This window comes from Ostrinia furnacalis, unplaced genomic scaffold, assembly GCF_004193835.3.
Source record: "Ostrinia furnacalis isolate ACB-3 unplaced genomic scaffold, ASM419383v2 OfSCF1226, whole genome shotgun sequence".
Lineage (NCBI taxonomy): Eukaryota > Metazoa > Arthropoda > Insecta > Lepidoptera > Crambidae > Ostrinia > Ostrinia furnacalis.
In genome coordinates, this window is record NW_021131465.1 from 274,842 (window position 1) to 302,584 (window position 27,743).

Genomic DNA, 27,743 nt, shown 5'->3' on the forward strand with positions numbered 1-27,743 from the left:
GATTTTCTGACATTTCGGATTTTTCCCATAATCTGGGTCGTATATCCAACCAAACGTCATTTTTATTTTTTTTCTGCCATAATTCTTTCTGTCTGTCACTAACTTTAAAGACACCCATGTCGCAAAAAAAACTTTTCCCCATAACTTTCAGTGTTGCCAGACTTTTTTGATAAAAATGGTGAAATGTCATTTGGGTCCCCGAATGTCACCAGACTGCATACCAAGTTTTTGGAATTTCTGGAAATTTCCATTTTCTACTATCCGGGGTCTTGGTGGAAAATTTTCTACCAAAATGGTAGTTTTTTCCGATTTATGGCAACATTCGAATAACAGACCAACAATCGCCCGGAACATTGTACCCCACTCCGGTGTCGCCATCTGTCGGAAAATTGCTACCAAAGTTTGGGAATTTTTTGATCGCAACAAAATGGCCGACGGCTCGGCCGCCATCTTGTTTTTTGATAATCTGTAAATGTGGCTCTTAAGAAGACTATACATGTCACAAATACCCAAAAGAAATTTTCAAAAACAATTGCGCATCTCGGAATGACACCTCCCTTAAAACACCTCGAAATCGCGTTTTCAATCCAAGATGGCGGCGCGGCCATTTTGTTTTTCCATTTTTTTCTCACATTTTTGAACACACCTTGGCAACCCTAATAAACTCCCAAAAAGGAAAAAATTCAGGATGAAAAACAAAAAAGTTGGAGTTTCAAAAAGTGCCGCCATTTTGTTTTTTGGTTCAAAAAATCCAGTAAAGCTGGCAGTCGAAAAATCTAGTTTAAAACAAACATAAACAATTTTACCCCTCTCCCCTCTAAATACCCTAAAAATACCCCTGATCAGTGAGTCAGTCAGTGAGTAGGAATCGAGCTTTATATAATATAGATAGATAGCTAACGTGAACACGTGTTTAAATGCATCAAGGTAAAAATGTCCAAAAAAACTTTATTGACTAGACTACAAGAACATTGAACATTTTGACATTTAATTTTATTAATTTATTCATGAGCACAATATATCAGTTGATCATTTTATCTATCACACCTTTTGTTGTACTTGTATTTTGTGATGTGTACCATTTGTCACTAAACCATTGTAACCATGGTAACAATATACATTTTGGCACTGGGACTTTTTGACGTCATACTTTCTGCCACACTAACAACCGGTCCGTATGGACATTTTGACACCTGCACATTCCAACCGTTGAGCGTTTTTTCGCATTGACTACCCAGTCCCTGAATGGTAATTTCATATTTTCATGTTTGGAAAACCGCAGTCACACGTTGTCAAAGTGCTACGGTAGGTAGGTATATGTAACGTGTGACTACGCCTACTAGTTGGGTTTTAGTTTTTTTAACTTTTTACTTATTATTTGTACTATTTTGGTGTTAAAGTGTATTTGTGGCGCATAATATTAACAAAAGTTGAATTGATGAACTAACAAGTAGTAAAGAAGCTATGAACGAAAAGATGGGAATTATATGCAATCACCCCATGAATAGAAAGAAAGAAAGAAGAAAGAAAAACATTTATTTGGTTCCAACTTAAAATATAGCACACAAAATCAGATAACAAAAAAACAGATAACAGATACAAGTTAGAACCAAATCTGGCCACCGCTCAGCATGTGTCATGCTCTGGAGTGGTAATACAGGTAAAGTCACAAGCAAATGCTAGTAATATATATATATATATTCAAAATGTACAAGTAAAGCGCTTTCAAATGATACCAAACACGGCATATTAATCTTAACTTTATTTTTTTACTCTGTATGTTTTGTCCTCTAGAGGGCGCCACATTAGATTTTATAAAACCCCATATAGCCTATAACCAGCGGACAATTAAGCCGCTTCTAATGACATGTCATTTGTGGAATTCTGATAAGTAGTTTAGAAGTTACGAGGGAACAGAGGAACATACATACATACATACATACATACATACATACATAGCCTGTCAAAATCATAACCCTCCATTTGCTTTGCCGTAGTCGGGTAATAAATAGTGTCAACTTTTTCATAAACTCCTAGTTCCAAACCTAGCTAAACTTATACTATGGCGACTAGATGAGGGATGCACACTGCTCATTTTTTGTCTCCTGATGTATTCAAGCCTGCGACGCAGCAATCTGCCATTATAATGCAGTTTGAACACCAAGCCCGCCGACCCGCCGTCTTGAGTCGTCGACTTTTGACAGGTCAATAGTCATAGAAAATACAAGTAGTCGATATGATTATTTTTGAAATAAATACGCCGACACCATAGGCTTGGTGTGTAGTCAACCTTAACACTGCTGACCAAGGAAACGATAGCACCATAAAACTACCTAATTAATTAAGCAACTTGGTAACTGCCTCGAAATACACCGCCAACATAACCTTAACTAAAAATATAACGACCAGCTTCATCTGTTGATTATTCAAGGACTAACCGGTTCAGTAATTAAGTTAATATCACAGATAACACAGAACTCGTTCACGTTTCTGAGTTTTTCCCAGCGTTTGATTTGTTCAGTCTTCTGTATACGCCCTCTATGGCCCAAGGGATGACGCAGCAAAGGTTGCACGCTGTCAGCATGTTGAATGCGATGACGTAGCTGCCAGTGTAGTCTCGGATGAACCCTGGAAAAACAATTTTGACACTCCTTTAGGTATATTAAAACTTCCTAGGGGGTGGAATGAATAGAGGAAAGTAGAGGAAGCCGAAAATGAAATTATTTTTGGGGCTCATTTTCAACTACGAAATTAAATACGGGTCCCTAAATAGAGTTCTTAATTCTATATGACGGAGTGAGCTCAGATGCCTGTTCACTCGTGGCTTGAAAGCCTAAGGCTGGGTTGCACCATCTACTTTAACAAACGTCAAAAATTTGTCAAACTCCATACAAAAAGCACCGGTTTAGAGTAGGCGCACACCGTTGATTTTTAGTTGGCCGATAGTTGTGCCCGATTTTAAATTGTATTAAGAATCGGCCAAATCGAATCGGCGTAGTGTGCGCACTCCCATACATGCATACTGATCAACTGCCCGACTAAACTATCGGCCGACGAAAAATCAACGGTGTGCGCCTACTCTTACGTTAATAGTTGGTGGTGCAACTCGGCCTTAGGATCATAACCTTTCGGGAATATATAGATACTTGCAGGAAATCACATTCCTTAGCAGTGTATTATAAAAACATCATAATTTCGGCCACAGGATTTCCACTCATGAACATAGGCCTTCCCCAATGATTTTCTTATTAACCGGTTGGTAGCGGCCTGTATCCAACGCTCCTAGCTGGCGTCTGTCCACTTTGCGGGTGGATGTCCCACTCTGCGCTTTCTAGTGTAGTTACGTTAAACAAACGAAAAATAATATTGGAAAAATATAACAATGGGTTGGTTTACCGATCATGGGTCCAATGGTCAGACTGATGCCTCCCGCTAGCAGCATATAGAGTCCGTACGCAGGGGGATACCTCTCTATGGGCACGTGTTCAGCCATGACTATAGGCTGGGCGATGTGTACTAGGGACCTCGAGGCGCCGAGCAAACTCGTCAGGATGAGCAGCGGCAAGTACGTTGTAAACTGGATGAAGGCTGTAACAGAAATTATGGCCAGATATCGATAAAATGTAAACTTATTCCTCTTTAACTGGTCCAGGTAAGAGAAATAGAGACAGTTCTGGGCAATCTTGTTCGAGAACCATTAGTGGGTGGTCGATCACAATGACGCAAGTAATGCAAAGCTTGTACTATGGTAATTAGATAACGGTAACATACTTAATATACATGAAAACCTATAAAAATCTACGAAATGTCAATGGCCTCGGGTATACATGATATTACTCATCACACTTAAATACCTTTACCACCAGCGCGACTGAATCCGAAGTATTAGCGTTGTAATGGTGAGTTACAAAGTCAAAGTCAATAGTCAGTTTTTATTCGGTACTTAGGCCCTTTCAAGGGCGCTTGCCCTACCACCACTTCGGAACAACATAAGGGCTGGTGTTGAGAAGAAGTGGTGGAAGAAACTCAGTCACCTTTCTCAGCATCTTTTTCAATCAGAATTACAGCTCAATTAAACAAGATAAGTAATAAGTGCGAGCTAGGCAGGTAAAATCCAAACGCTCTTGTCATTTAAATAATCATTTACTTTTTAGTATCTTTCTTAAGGCACAAGGGCGAACACTATCTTGAGTTCGTTTAAAAAGAGACTCACCTATCCTAAAGACAGCAGCCAGTAAAGCGCCAGCGAAGAACATATGGCGGCTGTTGATCCTGAAGAACTGGCCTGCCACTCCAAGCAGGAGCCTGGCTGTCATGTCAGTAGCGCCACCTACTGCTATGATGTTTGCTATTTCACCCTGAAATCATCAGTGTGGTTACCTTGAGTTTTCGTTAGGTATGCTACATAGTGGCTGCGTAAAAATTACATTAATGTATAAATAAATAAATTCTTTATTGAATAACTTATTGACAGTTTTTAACAAAAGATGTATGTATGAAAAGTGTATGAAAGATTGTACAGCGCTCCTAGCGGCTACCAGAACTAAAATCTTCATAGATTTTTTTGACGTATGTACCTACTCGCTAACAAACGCACTTAATTCATGGTGAGCAGCACACACGTAAGTTTCTCATTTTATATTGTTAATCCACTCCCATTGGCTGTAGCATGATGTATAGCTTAGCTCTAGCTTTCTTCGCTAAATGGGTTATTATCCATTGGATAGGATAGGATAGTATCCAACACAAAAATAATTTTTCATGGTCGAACGAACTGGTAGTTCCTGAGATTACCGCGCTTAACCAACCAAACAAACTCTTCAGGGTTATGACATTTAAAAACCATATACCTGAATTCGTCTAAATAAAACACTTTTAAACCTGTTTCACCCCTAGCCAACAACGATTGAGAACAAAATAGGTACAAACAAAACAAAAGCATTTTTAAATGGATTATGAATAAATTCTGTTTCAATTTCATGAAATAGATGGAACAATTTCCAAACGAATCGTAACAAATTACGTTGTCCCCAGTTTCGTGTCATTACCTTTCGGTGCCAGATTGAAATTCACAACCTGAATAAGTTTTTAACTAAAGTTTATTTTCCTTAGAAGTTCATGTTTCAATGATGGATGGTGTTTTACGGCTATTAATATTTTGCCGGTTCTATTTTTGTGTTGGAAAGTTTCGCGAAGTTTTTAACCTTTAAATTTACTCTGCTATTACCTGACCTACCGTCCTTATTTATGTTCTTGTTTAGCAGTTTTTGCATAAAACAATTAATGACAGTGACGAATATTAAACAATTTATATTACTTATATAGAATCTTTGTTGCACAACAAAACAAAGTAGGCCAAAATCTTTAGGATTTATTACTATTTGAATTTTTTTGTTACACTCTCGTTACACACTCGTGTCATGGAAAAGGTTGAAAACACTATTCTATGGCATTATGTAGTTAAAATAATACTTAATAGGTGTTATTTTGCAACTAAAGTTACCTACATTACTGTAAAGTTGACTTACCCTGCTCAGATGGTGCTTCCCCAGGAACAAAGGTTCCAATGTAAAGAATGTCAAATCGGAGAAAAATGCCAGTGCCATTCCTAATATAATGTTGTCGTATACCCAGTCCTTCAAAAGTGTCAGATCTAGGAATTCTGCCACGGTTTGCCTGTGAAAAACAAGGTTTATAAAACAAAAAATGGATACAGTTCAAAGTCATGCAATTTGTTCTGGGCTAAAGAGGGTCTTCAAATGCTCTCTTAGTAGGAAGTAATCTTCTAATTAATTAATGTTATCTCCATTTAATACGCATTTGACCTTTAACTTTAGGCAACATTTTGCTATCTTAAACGTTTATGATATCTTTCATATCCCTTGCACCTTGAGGGTTGCTGGGTAGAACTAGGTTCAACCGGTAACAGACGGCTTTAACTAACTGTATGCCGATAATCACTTATCGAGTGTAGATACCCGGAAAACCTCGTTTTATGTTGTGACTGCAAAGTTATCTTTGGAAGGAATTACGCTACTGTAATTGAAATACTTATGCACTTATGTACTAATTTCGTTTCAGATAAAATTAGGCTATAGGATGACTGTAACAAATTAGATCACTTAAAGTAAATAATACTCTTACCATTTGCCCTCTTTATTCTTGATGATGGGCATCGGCTCAGCTGCGATATTGCCGAAATTGCCCAAACTCGACACCGAAGCCGCCTTATACAGGTTTTCGATGTACACATCGTCTGTTGAATTGAATCGACTGTTTGTCCTACTGTCCGGAATTAGGACAACTGGGATGCTCAGCCTCCTAGAATCGGATAATTTCGGTGCGAAAAGTAATTCCGCATTGCGTGTTTTTTCCGTGCGATCGCTCGAAAACAAATTATCGACTGATCTGGTGTTATCCGCCTTGTTGAGCGCGATGCTTTTGAAATCGAATTTATCTTTTGCCTCGTCGACGGCTGGCGTTGGTGGAATCACTGAAAAATTGGAGCTGTATTAGATTTGGGTTGGCCGAGGTGGAATATGTTTTTGCGTTTATGATTTGACAAGACGCAGGAATTCTGGAATATTTTTCCATCACCGTCTTTGGCATCACTTTGAAGTTTTCTTTAGTTCACGCTATAAGTTTTAAAAAATGTTACTGGTTCATATTCAAAATCTTCTTGCTATTTATTTTAACTAAGTGTTTAAATAAAAATATATCCATAATGCCAACATTGTATTAAAATCTAACGTTATTGTCAAACCTCGACGAAGCAATATTCAACGAATCTGCCAATTTGATCGCGGCAACGCACCGCTCACGCGTTTCAATATCGCAACAAAGACGAGAAAGTGTCAGAGTTATTGGAAATGGCATATCATTTGTAACCATGAAGTAGAAGAACACATGCGAGTGAGTTATTAATGAAATTTCTTAGTGATTCCTCCAGACGAGCTGTGTAATTGGGAATCCCGCGGGTCGTATACAGACTCCGCCATATACATTTATGCATATAAAGGGACGGGACCTTTTATGGTAATTTCATAATCCACAATTTGGAAGACCTTTGTGCTAATAAGAGATTTATGTTCACAACAATGAATAAGTACTTAACTAAACAAATTGTGAATGATTAGCTTGTTATGAGAATGGCATCAATGCATCATGCATTGGTTTCAAATCTTGACTTTTTTATTCACAACTACGAAGCTCTTGGCCTGCATGCATCTCACCTGCTGAAAAGTGATGATCAGGCCAAAGGTGGATGCGAGCTTCACCCGGAATCCTCTTCCCCAGAGGTACTGGCTAACTTACCACCAACTGCCGGAACACAACAATGTTGTTAACATTGTTTTTATGGCGACAGACTTAGGTAAGATCGTGGTAGCTAGCCAGGCGGATTTAGAGCAAGCCCTACCACCAACCAAAGCGAGCAGAAAAAAAAAACCCCTTTGGGGAATACTTAGCAAATCTTGCGGCATCTTACGTTACTTTCTCGGATTAGCGGCAACTTATCTAAAATTAATATGTTTGCTGCAATGTTTCTTATATTATTATGAACTTACCCAGTTTAGTGTTTAGGTAAATGGCATAATATATGGACGGAAATTTTGAAGTCTATGTTTTATTACAATAAGAGTGACTTTTGCAAAGAAAGCGTTCCACTTGGTATGTCGTGACATTTTAAATATGTTATTTCGATATACTTTAAAATAAACATATTTATGTCTAAGCAAAGCTCAACGGTTGACAGATAAGCTGTTGTGATGTCAATAACAACCGGTTTTAACTGGAATAGGTCACTTCACACTGACATTTACATATTTGTTAGGTTTATCAATTTAATTGCAGTCCGACGTGACATTACCAAAGTCGTCGGTAAAAGTTTCACAAATATGCCTGACTGATCTTCTTTTTGTAATAATAAAGGAAAGGACTGTTCTGTCCAGTTTTCTTTTCTTTTTAAGAGGTTTAAGTTTTTGTGTACATAAAGTCTGAAATAGGTTTACTTTACACAAATAAAAGAAAACGATGTAGGGGGTATGTAGTTGTAGGTACCTAATATGTCTGGGTCACCCACTTATACTTATAACTAGCTCTTAGAAGTAAACTAGACCTTAAAAACAAAGTACATGGTTGTGTTTAACTTAAGAGACAAGCGGTTTGACCCTTAGTTAAGATTGTAACTAAGAAGTGATATCCTATTGACTTGAACTAATTTGTTGCAAGTTATACCGAAGATCGATAACTGTTGGCAACAGGATGTAAGATAAATTCAAATCTGTTTCTAACGTTAGATTATACAATGTAGTCTGAAGTACTTATATTTGTCAAGGTTCTATCTAAACGTAAGGTCTGGTGGACAAATCGTATACTAAATTGGTTCATTGCTTTAAGCATAAAAGATGACAGACAGACGGAGTCACTTTCACATTATGTAACGTTGCCGTTTGCTGTTTTTTCACAAATTAATATTTCTTCTCAATATTCTGATTTTGGATACCACTGGCGACATCTATTGGCGTGATTTAGAATTAATTTGCAATAGATGGCGCTTTTTGCTCAGTTAATTGAAATATACTTTGATGAAACATTTCCTAGTGTTTTTATATTGATTATTCTATTTTTCAAGTAGAATATTTTCAGTGTTCTGGAAATTGTTTTCATCATGGTTTTATTAGTACAGTATTTACTTTTTCAAACGGCGAAACGAAACGTATCGCGATGTCTATGACAGAGCGGCTGTCAGTGGAGCTGTCAAATGACTTAGGAATTTGTCGATCGTGCGCAACCGCAATTTGATTATTTTCGGGAATGTAATTCCTTTTATTTCAAATCGGGTGGTGCAAAATGCATCCACGATAATTTCTTGATGAATAAATAAAAATAACACACATGAGGTAAGTTCCCGTCGGAGAATTTATTTATTTTTCGTGATTGATATTTTTCGTATTCCAGTACGTGGTTATTTCATGTGATCGTTTCTTTCAGAGATTCCCTAAATTCTATTCGGATGAGGGTATTGGGTTGCTGAGGGCTGCGAGCGAAGCTCAAATTAGTGAACAGCCTTCGTAAGTATTTCTTTCCCATTGCGGTTTTTTTCATAACCTAATGCCACGTTCCACATGTGATGCTGACACACGTATTTTTCGTTTCAGATGCGGGATTTCATAGATTTCATATTTTACACTATTTTTATAGACATTTTAGATATTTCAATATTTCATATTGATTTCTCATCATTTGGTATAAATTATTTCTCCTTTCTAAACTGCTGATCTCTTCGCATTTCCTCCTTGTCATCAAACCTCTGTCTCTGCAAGAGTTTGAACGCTTTCCTGTCGAGGAGACGCAAGAGCTTCATCTGGCACTGCGCGCTTGAGGCCGTGGAGGACGCTGCTTGTAACCTAAAAGTGTGTGAGACCCGTTGGACCCCGGAAGAAGAGAGGAACGTTCAGGGTAACGGCTTATAACCGCATGGCTTCCAAGGTACCCACTTTTCCATCCTTCAAGTAGGAGTCTTTCCGACCTGACTTCGCGCAGTTATCTTAACTATTAGAGTCTTTTAATATTTAGGCTGAGTTTTAAGAAATTTGTAGTGGCAATAATATTCACCAAACCGAACCTAATTAACGACCCTGAATCCCTTGAGATTGGCACTATTACAGTAGTTATTATAATATCGTAATTGTTAACTTTATACGAGCATACGAGATAAAAATAAATTGTGTCAATTGAGAGGGAGCTGTTTTATTTACATTTTTTTAATTACACACAAGGAACGGTAACTTATATAAATTTCTGCAAGCCGGACAACCTCTTTTTCACGTGCAGACAATTCACCATCTTCTCCGTCTGCACCGGTGGCGGTTCAATTCCAGTCACCAAGCCGCCAGGAAAAAAGCCTTTCTTGCAATTAGTACTTTAAAACCAAGTCGCATTCCGCTGTTTGTCCCAGTGTATGCTCAGATCTTTAAACTACGCTACAGATTTTGATGCGGTTTTTTTAAAGATAAAGTGATTCAAGAGGAAGGTTTATAATGTAAGAAACACTGATAATTTTAGAGGTTTCTAATGTGATGTTTTTTTTTATGCATGACATGGGAGGTATTTGACCACAATCGCACCTGTATAAAGTGTTGTATCGATTTTTCAGCATTGCACCCATGCGAAGCCGGGGCGGGTCGCTAGTATTAGAAATAACGTTAATAAGATACTTACATACAATCTTCTCGCACGACTTCGGCTGCTTCACCATGTGCCACTTGACTGGATGCATCACCACCGCACCGAAAATACTATGCGCGGATATTCCGCACAGTATCGCCAACGTCCCCCGAAACCCATACTCGGTCATTGTAAACTTGATAAACAATGGATACACCATCGTTATCAACCCAATAGACGCCTTACACAGACTGAGATAGAGCACTTTTTTCTTCGTAAAGTAACTGTTAAAACTTGTGTACGACACTGGTATGAGGAGGCCCATCCCCAATCCCTGGAGGAAGCCATTTGTTATGATTAGTTGGGTTGTTGATACGACAAATATGGCTAGGAATGACGCCAGCGTGTATATAAACGCTCCTATAAGCCCGACCTGCCGGAGCGAGAGCCTTTTCAGGGCTATGTTTGCTGAGAAACCTGAAACAAATAAGACATGAAATGAAATTGGTAACTATCACGCGTGTTAAGTGAACGCAAAAAAATAATGATTGTGTACAACCTTCTAACAAAATTACGGGGTGATCTCGTCAAAAATGACTTTTCTGTACAGTAATCGTTGTTTTAATAAATATTGAATGATAATAATATTATTATATGATAATGTAAGCAATGGATTCACCACCATCACGTATATTATTCAGCAACTTTAACCTTGTGTTGTTCTTTATGTTTATGCACAGCAATATTGATAACAGCGTACGTTGGCGATACGGGTGCAAGTGACTTATTAACCACTTAGTATCAATAATAAGTACTTAATTACGTTATTTGTTATTATTTTAGGCGATTGTTGTTATGTTATTATTTTACAATTACTTAGACGTTGCTGAGAGATTTTATTTATTTAAATGTTTGGGAACTTACCTACAGCTAGATACATTAGCTGTGTGAAATTGTCCAAAGATTTATTTATTATTTATTATTTATTTATTTTTTAAAAGAATCATCTGATTCTTTACCTGTAATTTGTAATCCATCTGGATTACAGGTTTCCACTGGTAGATAAAAATATATCCATATCAACTATTTCAATGGTTGTGTTATTTTGTAAGGATGTACTGCATCAAATTAATAATTTTTATTCCTTTCTTTAATGTGTCGTGATGTGGCGCCTCACCTGAGATAGCTAATGTGACTTGAAACACTCCGTATACCACTGTGACTGCTCCAGTTCCTGCCCCAAGCTCATCCAAAAAGTCATTGTAAATGAAGCCGAATACTGGCTGGTGGGCTGTACCTGCAATCTAAGAAGATACAATCTATAACTCAAAGATGACTGACTGACATTGTGATCGATCAACGCACAGCCCAAACCACTGGATGGATCGGGCTGAAATTTGGCATGCAGGTAGATGTTATGACGTAGGCATCCGATAAGAAAGGAATTTACGAAACTCCACCCTAAGGGGATAAAACGGGATCCACGCGTACGAAGTCGCGGGCGGCCGCTAGCTATTACACAAGTATCTAGACAGCTCCAAGATACACGCCATGATAAAACCATAGCGATGATTGTAGACGACGAAAATCGATAAAGACGTCGATAAGATTATATCATGGCGCGCATCTTAACCCTGCTGACGATTGTGTATTTTTCCAAAATCGCTACGCCCCGGGCGTGTTCATGTAGTTTTTCGCTACGTGAAGCGATTTTGACATTGAAACGGTCACAAATTACTTTGTCTAGAGAACATAACATAAAATACAAGTAAGTATAGTACATAGGTACATTTTAGACACATAGGTACACGACCTTAAACCAAAAAAAATTTGCTAGAGTTACTTTATTTACGACTAGCTTTCCGCCCGCGGCTTCGCCCGCGTGGAATTTTGTCTGTCACAGAAAAACTTTATCGCGCGCGTCCCTGTTTCAAAAACCGGGATAAAAACTATCCTATGTTCTTTCCCGGGACTCAAACTATCTCTATGCCAAATTTCATCAAAATCGGTTGCGACGTTTAAGCGGGAAAGCGTAACAGACAAACAGACAGACAGAGTTACTTTCGCATTTATAATATTTACGATACGATTAAACATGTTTACGTCTAATCGTTTGTCGTCATTCAATCATGTTATACCTACATAAATATGCCTTGAAATAACACAATCTTCCAATCTTGAATAAATTATTTGTGATTGGATCTATTTTTAGCAGACGTCGGGGCCACCTTCTATCAGTAAATTATTTATTAGCCCTTGGGTGAAAGTTCAAATACAATCTACTTATTTTCCATAGACGCTCAACAAGATATTGTAAACATATTTAATAAATAAAACTAGTTGTGATATAAAACAGTTTGAATTATTTGAAGAAATAGTTTGAATATTTATTACCCGTTTTTGCAACATTCTTCTTTACTGCTCCGCCCCTATAGCTGTAAGGTGATGATATATGGCCTAAAGCCTTCCTCATTCCTTGGCCTGATCATCACTTCCTCGATAATTACTTTTGGTAAGTGAGATGAATAGAAAGACTTGAGCTAGACTGAAATTTACTTAGGCAGGCAGAAGCATATACCTACCTACTTATTAGAATAAAATTTACTCAGGAGGAACCGCGGGCAAAAGCATATACTTATTAGAATACAAAGTAGTGAAGGTTGATGAACGGAAGGCAAGGCAATGCTCTTGAACTGTCTTCCTCACATCATTAATGATAATAATATATTATCACTGTAGATATAGACTAGCGGCCGCCCGCGACTTCGTACGCGTGGACCTCGTTTTACTCCATTAGGGGTGGAGTTTCGTAAAATCCGCTCTTAGCATCTATAGCGCATACATTTTAAATTTCAACTCTCTTACTTTAAACACATAGGACTTTCATAAATATACCTTCCTTTTATCTCCTTAGCCCCCGTAGTTGATTTCTAATGATACATTTTCAGTATATGTACCACCACCACCACCATTTCAGCCATAGGACGTTCCCTGCTGAACATAGGCCTCCCCCAATGCTTTCCATGTTGATCGATTGGAAGCGGCCTGCGTCCAGCGCTTCCCTGCTCCCGTTACGATGTCGTCGGTCCACCAGGTGGACGTCCCTCGCTGCGTTTTCCGGTACGCGGCCTCCATTCCAGAACCTTTCTGCCCCATCGGCCGTCAGTTCTGCGTACTATGTGCCCTGCCCATTGCCACTTCAGCTTGCTAATCCGTCAGGCTATGTCAGCGACTTTGGTTCGTTTACGGATCTCCTCATTTCTGATTCGATCTCGCAAAGGAACACCAAGCATAGCCCTCTTCATAGCACGCTGTGCAGCTGAGCTTCTGTATAAGGCCTATAGTGAGAGGCCACGTTTCCGAGCCATAAGTTATCACTGGTAACACACATTGGTTATACACTCTAGTCTTCAGGCATTGAGGTATTTTGGACGAAAAGATGTTGCGTAGTTTCCCGAACGCTGCCCAGCCGAGTTGGATTCGACGATTGACCTCCTTCTCGAAATTGGACCTACCTAGCTGGATCGATTGTCCGAGGTAGACATACTTGTCGACAATCTCAAGAATTATTGAGCTTCCAACTAAAACTGGGTAGGGCGCAACATGGACATTCGACATAAGCTTCGTTTTGTCCATGTTCATCCTCAGTCCTACCTGTTGGGAAGATCAATGAAGGTCTTCGAGCATTGTCCCAAGATCTTCCAACGATTCTGCCATGACCACAATATCGTCGGCAAACCGATGTGTACACAGTACCACAGTGTACCGAACAGTATATGTACACCTCCACAATATCTAGAGATCAAAGTGAGCATACATTTTAACTTTCAAGTCTCTTACTTTAAAAACCGAGGACTGCAATACAAACTTCCAACCCCCTTTTTAACTCCCATAAGGGTTGAATTTTGCAAAATTTTGTCTTACTTTAAAAACCGAGGACTGCAATACAAACTTCCAACCCCCTTTTTAACTCCCATAAGGGTTGAACTTTGCAAAATTTTGTCTTAGTGACTACCTACGTTCTAAAAGGAGGTGTATTCCACTTTGATCACCTGGCTTTGATCAGCTAGGTGATCAAAGTGGACTTACAGCGACAATTTAGTGTCCTTTGAATTTATTCTGTGCCTTTAATCACCCACGGATACGATGTCCTGGGTGAGCCAAGTGGACTCTAAACTAACTCTTGGTAGTTAAATTATTATTTTAGTATCCTTTGATTATCTACAAACAAATCACACCTCCTCTGAATAGTCACATGTCCAATTGTTGTACTACATATTTTGTTTTGTAACATTTTTGATAGTTTCTAAAAACCGCAATAAACAAATTGGACATGTATGTGACAATTCAGAGGTATGATTTATTTATAGGTGATCAAAGGACACTAAAAAAATAATTTAACTGGAGTCAACTTTGATCATCTTGGTGATCAAAGCCAGGTGATCAAAGTGGAATAGACCATTAACCCCTGAGAACTCTTTTGAGACTTGTAGTTTCTGAGACTTCGTGATGAGTGAGTGAGTCACATAGTCATTCAATGACCTTTCTTTCTACTAAAATTATACGTACCTATAGTAGGAATTATCATTAAAATCAAATAAGTAAGTACCTACCTACCTAAGTAATTAAAAGACCCTACCAAAAAATTAACAAATTACATACAGAAAATAAAAACGAAGTAATTCATATCATATTTAACTACATACAATCGCCCACGCGCCCATCCCATTCGTTCGCCGCTGAACCGTACCATAATATTCATCTCGGTAGATGGCGGCACATAGTAAGAATTTGCAAGGAAGTTTTTAAAAAGTCACTAATTAACGCTTTGATTTGCTCGTTTAAACACAGTGAATGATTCAAATAGGTACATACAGTGAATGGTTCAATTACATAAAATATTTTTATTTATTAAATTTTCAATATTATTTACGAACTGCGCTATTCATAGTAGGTACAATGTAATATTTAGTTACTAATTTACTAATGATGTCGATAGATGGCGTTTGACAGCTTTGCCTTCATGAATATTTACGAACCTCAAAAATTTTTGTCAGGCGCGAGAAGATTTTAACCAATGACGATAGATGGCGCTTTTCCACGTCTTACGAAAATCCCAAACATTTTACGGGACCCTATTTTTTTCCAAAATAAAATATAGCCTATGTTACTCGTGAGTAATGTAGCTTTCGAATGGTGAAAGAATTTTTAAAATCGGTCCAGTAGTTTTTGAGCCTATCCATTACAACTAAACAAACAAACAAAGTTTTCCTCTTTATAATATTAGTGTAGATAAAGGTACATAGTAGGCTCACTCACCCTTAGATTTTAAATTCATGGTCTTTTGATAATGTAAATAATAATAGGTATTACAAATAACATTTGATGATTCACTGCTTCACTAATTCTATAACATTCGATAATGCATGTTTGAGGAGTTGAAAAATGTTGCGCTACATTATTTAAAGGCACTTGAGTGTTTACTAATCGAACAAGTAGAAATGTGTGAAAGAAACCCGCTAGTATCAGGTGATCCGTCTGCTCGTTTGCGTCCTGTCACATAAAAAAATAATAGTATAAATACTCATAAAAACTTATTTTATTTTTGTATTAACCCTATCAATACTTCGGGACAATAAAAATGGGCCCGCGATGAGAAGAAGTAACGCAAGAAACTCAGGGCAAATATCTATTACAGACTGCTGATGTACTCGTATGGTAAAGTGTGTCTGTTTTTTCACTCAATTGTGAATATTGTGATTGCTGTAGGAATTAACTGACACCTTATACACATTACGATTAGTGCTAGCTAACGTAATGCAATAGCGCCTACTTAACTGTGACTGGTAATTTCTTTCAATGTGTCGTATCAGTTGCATTTTCGCGCTAAACAAGCACTTATTTAATTGTACCAGATAAGGGATATTGCAAAATTGCTCTTTTAAAATAATTGACGATCGGTATGACAAAGTGACTACTTTAAATAATCAATTAAGGCATTTGTTATGTCATTGCTGAAGAGAATAGATGAAGATCATTGCAGTAGGCAGTGAGAGGAACTGTTGCCTTCATTTTTTTATTGTGAGTGTACCACATTTTGACCTGTCTAATTGTATGTAACGTAGGAATTATACAGCAGTGAGAATTGGGTAGTTGACATGACACCATAGTTATAGCGTAATTCCATGACACAACTTAATTATTAGAAATTTAGAACATTTAATTTAGCAGGCAGGCATAAATCTAGAGTGCGAAGACAGACTTTCCGAGAGATGAAGAATTTAAATTGTGACTTTAGTTTAGGTTAATTAAGTAGTTATCTTTAAATATTATTATTGTATTATTTTATTTTGGAAAATTAAGTTTCTCACGTAGGTACATTTGCAGACAAGAAAGTGCNATAATAAAGGAAAGGACTGTTCTGTCCAGCTTTCTTTTCTTTTTAAGTGGTTTAAGTTTTTGTGTACATGAAGTCTGAAATAGGTTTATTTTACACAAATAAAAGAAAACGATGTAGGGGGTATGTAGGTAGGTACCTACTGCTATATATGTCTGGGTCACCCACTTACAGTTACACTTATAACTAGCTCTTAGAAGTAAACTAGACCTTAAAAACAAAGTACCTACATGGTTTTGTTTAACTTAAGAGACAAGCGGTTTGACCCTTAGTTAAGATTGTAACTAAGAAGTGATATCCTATTGACTTGAACTAATTTGTTGCAAGTTATATAAAACGAAGATCGATAACTGTTGGCAACAGGATGTAAGATAGATTCCAACGTTTATAGCGTTAGATTCTACAATGTAGACTGAAGTACTTATACTTGTCAAGGTTCCCTAGGGTCAAGGGTACCTAAACGTAAGGTCTGGTGGACAAATTGTATACTAAATTGGTTCATTGCTTTAAGCATAAAAGATGACAGACAGACGGAGTCACTTTTACATTTATAGCATTAAGTATGGCAGTATGCATAGCTGGGCACCGTTAATCAAATAGTTAACTTCGTTAATCGTTAAACCGTTACTAAAAAAAATAACTTCGTTAAACGTTAAAACGTTACATTTTGGAAGATTTAACGCAAGTTAACGTTAACCGTTAATCCGTTAACACGTAATAATAAAACAAAAAAAAATATTGTATGCAAGGTTCAAATAATTTCGAAAGCTTGTATCGCGCTTGGAATTTTTCCTCTTTTATGTTTGCGCTACAAGCATTCGAAATTAATTGAACCTTGCATAAGTTTTTTTTTTCGTTTTAGTACAACTGCATTTGAGCATTTCAGAATAAAAGCTTGTTTAAAAAAAAGTTTTTTTTTTCATTATAATTTTATTGTACACTTTTTAGTTGTATCACTTGTATCTCAATCTCAGAGCCTTGGTACCTACAATTACAATACAATTTAGCACCAAAGTGCTCGAAAAGACAAATCCAACAAACCCAAACTCGATAAGCTTCCACCGTTTCGTTTAGGAATTTCCTATGGCCACCTTCTGACTCCATCATCAGGACCTTGGACATCGTCTAGTACTAAGGTACTCAAAAAGACAAATCCAACGAACCCAAATTCTATGCGATTCCTCAGTTTCATTTAGGAGTTTCTATGGCCACCTCTAGACTCCATCATCAGACCAGCTCAATGGTACCATAACATTTCATTGTCATCGTATTTACATAAGTATACCAAATTTTAGCTCAATCGGTTGAGGAGAACTGGTCTTAAATTATATCGTTGCGTTGGTGATGTGGTTACAAAAACTGTTGTTTTGGGTTCTGGAAGTTCTGGAAGCCCGAACGTATCTACTTGTCAGAACGCGTTTTTCAGCGTGCCTGCTGTATCTTTTTGGTAAATAGTAAGTACTGGATTAACGATTAACGGACTTAGGATTATTTAACGGAAGTTAACGAGTCCGTTAACATTTTTTAAAGTTAACTTAAAAGTTAATCCGTTAATAGAAATGTTAACTTCGTTAATTAACGATTAACGGATTAACGAGTTAATGCCCAGTTATGGCAGTATGGATATCAATCACTACATAATACTTTAAAATAAAGTCGCTTTCCGCCGTTTGTCCCAGTAGTATGCTCAGATCTTTAGAACTACGCTACAGATTTTGATGCGGTTTTTTAATAGATAAAGTGATTCAAGAGGAAGGTTTATATGTATAATAATACATGCTTAATATAATAGAAAATCACTGATAATTTTAGAGGTTTGTAATGTGATGCATGACATGGCAGGTATTTGACCACAATCGCACCTGTGTAAATAGTGTTTGTATCGATTTTTCAGCATTGCACCCATGCGAAGCCGGCGCGGGTCCCTAGTATTAGATATAACGTTAATAAGATACTTACATACAATCTTCTCGCACGACTTCGGCTGCTTCACCATGTGCCACTTGACTGGATGCATCACCACCGCACCGAATATACTATGCGCGGATATTCCGCACAGTATCGCCAACGTCCCCCGAAACCCATACTCGGTCATTGTAAACTTGATAAACAATGGATACACCATCGTTATCAACCCAATAGACGCCTTACACAGACTGAGATAGAGCACCTTTTTCTTTGTAAAGTAACTGTTAAAACTTGTGTACGACACTGGTATGAGGAGGCCCATCCCCAATCCCTGGAGGAAGCCATTTGTTATGATTAGTTGGGTTGTTGATACGACAAATATGGCTAGGAATGACGCCAGCGTGTATATAAACGCTCCTATAAGCCCGACCTGCCGGAGCGAGAGCTTTTTCAGGGCTATGTTTGCTGAGAAACCTGAAACAAATAAGACATGAAATGAAATTGGTATCACGCGTGTTAAGTGAACGCAAAAAAATAATGATTTTGTACAACCTTCTAACAAAATTACGGGGTGATCTCGTCAAAAATGACTTTTCTGTACAGTAATCGTTGTTTTAATAAATATTGAATGATAATATTATCATATGATAATTTAAGCAATGGATTCACCACCATCACGTATATTATTCAGCAACTTTAACCTTGTGTTGTTCTTTATGTTTATGCACAGCAATATTGATAACAGCGTACGTTGGCGATACGGGTGCAAGTGACTTATTAACCACTTAGTATCAATATAATAAGTACTTAATTACGTTATTTGTTATTATTTTAGGCGATTGTTGTTATGTTATTATTTTACAATTTTACAATTACCTAGACGTTGCTGAGAGATTTTATTTATTTATTTATTTTAATGTTTGGGAACTTGCCTACAGGTAGATACATTAAAAGAATCATCTGATTCTTTACCTGTAATTTGTAATCCATCTGGATTACAGGTATCCACTAGTAGATAAAAATATATCTATATTAACTATTTCAATGGTTGTGTTATTTTGTAAGGATGTACTGCATCAAATTAATAATTTTTATTTCTTTCTTTACTGTGTCGTGATGTGGCGCCTCACCTGAGATAGCTAATGTGACTTGAAACACTCCGTAGACCACTGTGACCGCTCCAGTTCCTGCCCCAAGCTCATCCAAAAAGTCATTGTAAATGAAGCCGAATACTGGCTGGTGGGCTGTACCTGCAATCTAAGAAGATACAATCTCTAAATAATATAACTCAAAGGTACTGACTGACTGACTGACATAGTGATCTATCAACGCACAGCCCAAACCACTGGATGGATCGTGCTGTTTGGCATGGAGGTAGATGTTTGATGTTATGACGTAGGCATCCGCTAAAAAAGGATTTTACGAAACTCCACCCTAAGGGGGTAAAACGGGATCCACGCGTACGAAGTCGCGGGCGGCCGCTAGTTATTATACACAAGTATCTAGACAGCTCCAAGATACACGCCATGATAAAATCATATCGATGATTGTAGATGACGAAAATCGATAAAGACGTCGATAAGATTATATCATGGCGTGTATCTTAACCCTGCTGACGATTGTGTATTTTTCCAAAATCGCTACGCCCCGGGCGTGTTCATGTAGTTTTTCGCTACGTGAAGCGATTTTGAAATTTAAACGGTCACAAATTACTTTGTCTAGAGAACATAACATAAAATACAAGTAAGTATAGGTACATAGGTACATTTTAGACACATAGGTACACGACCTTAAACCAAAAAAAAAATTGCTAAAATTACTTTATTCACGATTAAACATGTTTACGTCTAATCGTTTGTCGTCATTCAATTATGTTATACATAAATATGCCTTGAAATAACACAATCTTCCAATCTTGAATAAATTATTTGTGATTGGATCTATTTTTAGCAGACGTCGGGGCCACCTTCTATCAGTAAATGATTTATTAGCCCTTGGGTGAAAGTTCAAATACAATCTACTTATTTTCCATAGACGCTCTACAAGATATTGTAAACATAAAATATTTTATAATTAAAACTAGCTGTGATATAAAACAGTTTGAATTGTTTGAAGAAATAGTTTGAATATTTATTTCCCGTTTTTGCAACATTCTTCTTTATTGCTCCGCCCCTATAGCTGTAAGGTGATGATATATGGCCTAAAGCCTTCCTCATGCCTTGGCCTGATCATCACTTCCTCGATAATTACTTTTGGTGAGTGTGATGAATAGAAAGACTTGAGCTAGACTGAAATTTACTTAGGCGGGCAGAAGCATATTCCTACCTACTTATTAGAATAAAATTTACTCAGGAACCGCGGGCAAAAGCATATACTTATTAGAATACAAAGTAGTGAAGGTTGATGAACGGAAGGCAAGGCAATGCTCTTGAACTGTCTTCCTCACATCATTAATGATATATTATCACTGTAGATATACATAGATAAAGGTACATAGTAGGCTCACTCACCCTTAGATTTGAAATTCATGGTGTTTTGATAATGTACCTAAATAATATTACATAATTATAACATTTTATGATTCACTGCGTTACTAATTCTATAACAGTCGATGGTGCATGTTTGAGGATTTAAAAATGTTGCGCTACATTATTTAAAGGCACTTGAGTGTTTACTAATCGAACAAATAGAAATGTGTGAAAGAAACCCGCTCATATAAATACTCATAATAAAACTCATTTATTTTTGCAAACAGGCTTTTGCAAAGCACTTTTACACGTCCCAGTATTAACCCTACCAATACCTACTACGGGACAATAAATGGGCCCGCGATGAGAAGAAGCAGCGCAAGAAACTCAGCGCAAATATCTATTACAGACTGCAGCTGATGTATGGTAAAGTGTGTCCGTTTTTTCGGTCAATTATTAGAATCGTGATTGCTGTTGGATTTAACTGACACATTACGACTAGTGCTAACGTAATGCAATAGCGCTTACTAACATATAACTGGTAATTTCTTTCGATGTATCGTATCAGTCAGTCGCATTTTCGCGCTAAACAAGCACTTATTTAATTGTACCAGATAAGCGATATTGCAAAATTGCTCTTTTAAAATATTTGACGATCGGTATAGTCACTTTGAATCATCAAATTAAGGCATTTGTAATGTCATTGCTGAATGGAATAGATGAAGATCATTGCAGTAGGCGGTGAGTGGCCCTGCTGCCTTCATTTTCATTGTGAATGTACCACATTTTGACCTGTCCAATTGTATGTAACGTAGGAATTATACAGCAGTGAGAATTGGGTAGTTGACACCATAGTTATAGCGTAATTCCATGACACAACTTCATTGTTAGAACATTTAATTTTCAATCTAGCCCTGAAAATTTAAATGTAGCTGGCAGGCATAAAAATAGAGTGCGAAGACAGACTTTCCTAGAGTAACCAGTGAGATGAAGAATTTAAATTGTGAGTTTCTCATGTAGGTACATTTGCAGACAAGAAAGGAAAGTGCTAAAAATATTTATTTTACTGATGCAACGAATACTTATAACAATCACCATAATAAAAAGAGTTAAGAGTTAATGAGTATTTCATGACTATGTAGTTATTCGTATTCGTATTTGCCCAATAGATGATTTAATATTCGTAATTTAATTCGTAGTATTCGTTGCATTTATTTATTTGAAACTTTGACAAAAGGAAAACTTAATGCCACATGGCATTCCGGTCAATCTTTGAACCAATTAATAGTTATTAAATCTATTTTTTATGTATTATTGTTTATTACGCAATCCCTCATTACGCTTAGTGGTGCAACATTGTAGCTAACGGACTGTTTATAGAATTTTTATAGAATTCCTCTATGTTAGAACTAGTTTTGAGAAACTCGTTTATAGCCATATTAATTCGACTAAAGAACGTATGTGAATGAACGTGTTGTCCCATGTGATGGGGTATTTAAATAAAACTATTCGATGATTAATCGATTTCGTCATAATATGTCAAGCCACATTTTAATTGTAAACATTTTTATAATTGGCGGTAATTAGTGAGTAAAGCAGTTACCACGTTTTTGACAGATAAGTGTTATAGAGTTGTTAAATAAAGTTTTTTATTATTACTTTTGAGACGTCTTTGTATTGTTTTTGTTTTGGAGATTTAACTGTTATTTGGTTGAATGTAAGTATGAGTAGTTATACATAATATAAGAAAGGTAGAATCAAAAATACTTCTACCACTAATACTCGGACTACACTATCCTGTTATTATACAGTTTAATTATTTATTTTTAATTGGTTTTTTAATGTAGATAAATGGTTGTCAGATTTTGACAGTAATTCTTCTAATTCTTTTTTATGTTGGCAATACTCGTCGATGCATTTATGCCAAGAATTTATAATTGAAGTAAAAATAGGATTAGGTACATGAAATACAAATAATAATGTTAATGACAGATGAGAAGTTATCCCAACCCCTTGAGTTTCGGTAAAGATGTGGCACTATTGAAATCAGACACTGACTTTTTGAGGGAACTTGAACGTTGCACTGTTTTGTTTCATTGGCCTACACTCATGCACGTTCACGAACACTTAATGGTTAATAATCCACCATTATTACACATTAATAGTCGGCTAAACACGACTTTTAGAAAATAATCAAAACTGCTAACATAAACGCTGCTAATTGTACTGTCCCGGTGTATTTCTTTTTTGTTCTTGTTCTGCGTGTGGTGTACAATAAAGTGTTTTATTATTATAATACGCATCATTTTCCCGCCAAGAAGTTCGACAGTTTAATTGATGGACTTTTCTATGAAATATTGTCGATATTTTTTAATTAAATTCACGAGTTTATATTTCCCGTAATTCTGTAGCTATCCATCTTTTTTGCTTGAAATTCAGTGTCAAAATTTTAACGTATAAAAATTTGTTTATTATAAATTGAAGCTCCGAAACAGACCGTGATCCAATTATAAATATTTTTACTGATTCAAAAGAAATTAATAAATAATTATCTTCTAGCTTAGTGTTGTTTGTTTATTAATTCTACGTAAAATTTTGATTTGTTTGTTACTATCAATAATGTTTTTAAAAATAAAAATTTTGTGTTTTTGAAATCTGTCACTTTCGAAGATATCAAAAAAAAAAATAGTAATGAGAAATACTTACAAATATAACTGAGAGCCCCACACAGACCAGGTACCCCCATCCACCTTCGGGAGGCACATAGTCATACTGGTCATCCTCACTTTTACACACTTTAGCAGCCATCGTCTGCCTGAGTATACTCTTCATGATATTCACTTCTTCACCCACTAACACAAGGAACTTTATACCTGCTGGAGGTCCTATAAATCCTTTGTTATCGTAGTTATTTGCAGAAGATTATATCATAACACCTCAATTGAGGATACGAGACAATATCAGATAGAACCCTCGGATTTTCCATAAACACAATTGACAAACAAGTGACTGTTATGCGCGGAAAGTGAACTGTATTGTAATTTAATTATTTTTCGTCGCGCGGCTGCGTCTGCCGCGTCTCTAGTCGAGATATGCGAGTAATGACAGACGTCAGCTTGAATGGACATCAGAAACAAAATGACCTACTTATATCTCAGGGACTGGTTCGTCATGTCAACCTGAGTTCATTGAGAAGGGTGAATATTGAGTGCTCATGGGTTAAACACCACACTTCCGCGGTCTTGACCTAGAAAATGGACACTGGAGAGTGACGTCAACGCGTTATGCCTACTTGTGATGTTTGTTTTTATCATTATTGACCTGTCACTAATTTCGCTCATGATCGTTTATTTGTTAATTTCTCTGTCGCATCATTAACCTAAGATTTAAGATGTATTTTATTCGTCTTTTCATTCCCACAGTATTATACCTAAAACTTAAAATTATTTACGACATGTATGTCCTATATGGATTATGATGAAGCATATTACAGTGCCTACTTTATGCACTGTTACTCGTAAGTGATATTTTGCATTCCATTCAAACTCTACATTTTAGTCATCCACATCTATCAAGTTAGAGGTCGGTGAGTTTACTAATAATCTTATTTTTTGCATCTTAAAAACTAGTTTTAAACCAAACATCATTAAATAAATAAATAAATTCAACAAAAATATTTATTTTCAACAAAAGATATTCCATTAACAAATAGGCTCATTAATTAGCGGAAGATTTGGATTCTTAAAACTTATTTACTTTATCTACAATTAAACAATGTTATTCATATTATGTACAGACTGAAATCGACTAGAATCTTATGATTATGTAAAAAAAAGGTGTAATTTGGCCAACAAAAAAATAGTCTGACTACTATAATGTTAAGTTCTTAATCTTTTTACAACTCAAACATGACCAAAAGGTAATACATATTTCAATATACCTAATGAATGATAATAGGCGATAGCCTTTGCCCCATCAAACATTGATTACAGTGTATTTACACTGAAATTTAACTTAATGTATTTGTTAATAAGATCACTTAGTTTGTCTAGACAAATCTACAGTGGGTTTGATAACGCGGAAAACCCATGCCAATACTACGAAATTAATAGGTACTTACATTGTCTGCCTTCTTATCTGTCTATAGGTTTAGTGCTTAACTCACAGTGTCTGAGTTATGGGAGCGGCACGCGAGGATTTTCAAGCTAAACCAATTTGGATGATTTTTAACATTGATCTGGTCTATCTGGATGGGATTTGGGGTTCATAGCTTTTGCCCGCGACTTCACCCACGTGAAATTTAGTTTGTCACAGATCGTCATAACTTATAGCCTACATGTTATTCTGGGTTATAAACAATAATACCGTAAAATTTCATCAAAATCTGTTCAGTAGTTTTTGTGTGAAAGAGTAACATCCAGACATCCAAACTTTCGCATTTATAATATTAGTAAGACTTGTAAGATTCAAATCAAAAGCACCCTAAAATGAATTGGTTCTAATGTTCTACTCCACGCTTTATTAAAATATACTCAAACTATTATCCACCGCCTTTGCGTCATAAAAGTGTTTTAATTGGCATAATTGAAACACTTTTATGACGTAAAGACATTTAAATTTTACTGGCCAAGTTTTGTCAGCGTAAATAACGCCTATTGCTTCGTAATAAGACCTAAAGTTTTATTGTAAGATGTAGGTATCATTAATTTCCAAGATTCTTGTTATTTTCTAAAGTTGATGTTTATTGTTCTGCTGATAGATAAGTACAGTCAATTCGCAGTAAACGTAAAGATAAGTTAGGTTTTTATTTTTCTTAATTTATTGATCCTAATACACTATAATACAGCTCGAGGGAGTTTAAATATCAGTTTTACGCAAATATTATTTTATTAATAAAAAAGTATACTAATTGATGATCCTGACTCCTGACTACTTTTCTGTTGACGAAAGATAAAAAATAGTCAAAGGCATTATGTATAATGAAGGCAATTTAAATGACAAAAATTACACAAGAATATTGTACTTCATCAACTGAAACACTTTATGAAGAAAATTGAGATTTTTGAACTCCTTCATTTTATGCACAACCTGTATATGACTGACGTAATAAAACAAAAATACTATAAAATCGGGAATCTTTTGTGTCACTTTAAAACAAATGAAATGATAAAAACATCGAAAGCAAGTATAAATAAATTCTATTTAGGTCGCAACGACACACATGTAATCAAAATTGATAAAGAATAATTGTCAACGATTAGGAGCAGAAGGCGCGATCGACGACAGTAAGTACCTACCTACTTGACGCAATCTTCAATGGAATGCCGTTGAAAAACAATGAGTTTGGAGACTGTTTCTTCATGGCGATATCGTTCAGGCTATTTTTAATAACCAGAAAATCTCAATAGATACCTACTTCAGCATTTTACGTAATCTATGCTAATATTATGATGAAAAAGTATAGACACTAATATTTAAAAAAAAAATTACGACAATTACTCATTCTTTTGTTTACTATAATTTATCATAATTATTTATACTCTCTAGCATCAAAATGGCATCGCAAAGTCTTGTCTAGTCAGACATAGTGGTGAGAAGTAGGTTTATATTTGCGTGATTCGAGTTAGAGTAGTAGAAATCGAGCATACTGTACATAACTATCTTGTAATTTAATGTACCTTATCAACACGTGACAAAAACGTTTACTTTGTTAAAATAATATCGTAAGTACCACCCTCGAACGAACGTGCGAAACTGCGTAACATTGTTTAAGATGCCAAGTCCGCGCGAATGGACAGACGACATTTTTTATGCATAACAAGGCAGGTATTTGACCGCAATCGCACCTAGTGTTAAGTGAGATGCAGTCTAGGATGGTACATATTTATTTAAGACTAGCGGCCGCCCCTGACTTCGTACGCGTGGACCCCGTTAGATATCATGTTGATAGATGGCGTTTCACGGCTTCCCCCGCAAGAATATTTACGAAAGTCAAGAACAGTAGTTTGTCCAGCGCTGTAGATTTTAACCAATGACGATAGATGGCGCTTTTTAGACACGTCTTATTTATTTATTGAAATTTATTTGTCTCATATTATCATAAATTATAGCTTACATGGGTTATAAACAATAATAATGTAAAGTTTCAGCAAAATCCGTTCAGTAGTTGTTGCGTGAAAGAGTAACAAACATCCAGACATCATGACATCCAGACATCCAAACTTTCGCCTTTATAATATTAGTAGGAAGTAGGTTATTGTAATACGCACCTCCACTATATGAGACTACAACCTGTGTGCTTACCATGAGTTTACGTTAGGCATGTTCGCTAGTGACTGCGTAAAAAAAATCTATGAAGATTTTCAGTTCTCGAAAGTGGGTGCTAGAGGCGCTGTACAATCTGTCATACATTTTAATGTAATTTTTTTACAATCGAATTTATTGCAATCGCTATCGATGCTAGCGAACCCACCTAACTTGAACTCATGGTAAGCACACATTAATCTACTCATATACATAAATTATAAATACATAACGAAAGAACTTACCTCAACACATAAACAGTTAGCCTATCAATGTGAACATGAATCATCTACATCTATTCAAAGTGGTTTGACAAATGATTGTGTATTTGGATCAAACTGGATTTATCCGGTATCTAGTTGTACCGGTTCTTAATTATGAGAAAAAATGTTTCTTATTTTAGATTTTTGATGAGAACGAAGAATGCGAGACAAAAAACGTTCCAAAATAAAATGTTGCGCAATATAAAATGAAACAAAGTCAGCAGAATCTCGATTCTC

At 36.3% G+C, this 27,743-nt stretch overlaps 2 protein-coding genes across 2 annotated transcripts in view; one reads left to right on the plus strand and one right to left on the minus strand.

The window, feature by feature from the left end:
- The window catches only part of kcc (solute carrier family 12 member kcc), a 341,704-nt gene that overhangs the window by 109,120 nt on the left and 204,841 nt on the right, over positions 1–27,743 (plus strand). The gene's annotated exons all lie outside the window — the stretch shown is intronic.
- Positions 1,779–24,185, minus strand: LOC114351953 (monocarboxylate transporter 9). Its single transcript, XM_028303315.1, has 8 exons — positions 23,647–24,185; positions 19,603–19,729; positions 18,524–18,946; positions 6,145–6,493; positions 5,529–5,676; positions 4,214–4,358; positions 3,397–3,588; positions 1,779–2,628 (listed from the first exon to the last, which is right to left on the minus strand). Exons 1-8 carry the CDS (start codon positions 23,770–23,772, stop codon positions 2,483–2,485), a joined length of 1,656 nt encoding a protein of 551 aa, XP_028159116.1. The 5' UTR covers positions 23,773–24,185; the 3' UTR covers positions 1,779–2,482.

Coding starts and splice junctions, on each gene's coding strand:
- LOC114351953 (XM_028303315.1), bottom strand. CDS start 23,772: ATGAAGAGTATACTCAGGCAGACGATGGCTGCTAAAGTGTGTAAAAGT. Junction 19,730..23,646: donor TGGGGCTCTCAGTTATATTT/GTAAGTATTTCT, acceptor GTATCTTCTTAG/ATTGCAGGTACAGCCCACCA. Junction 5,677..6,144: donor AAGAATAAAGAGGGCAAATG/GTAAGAGTATTA, acceptor TGTTTTTCACAG/GCAAACCGTGGCAGAATTCC.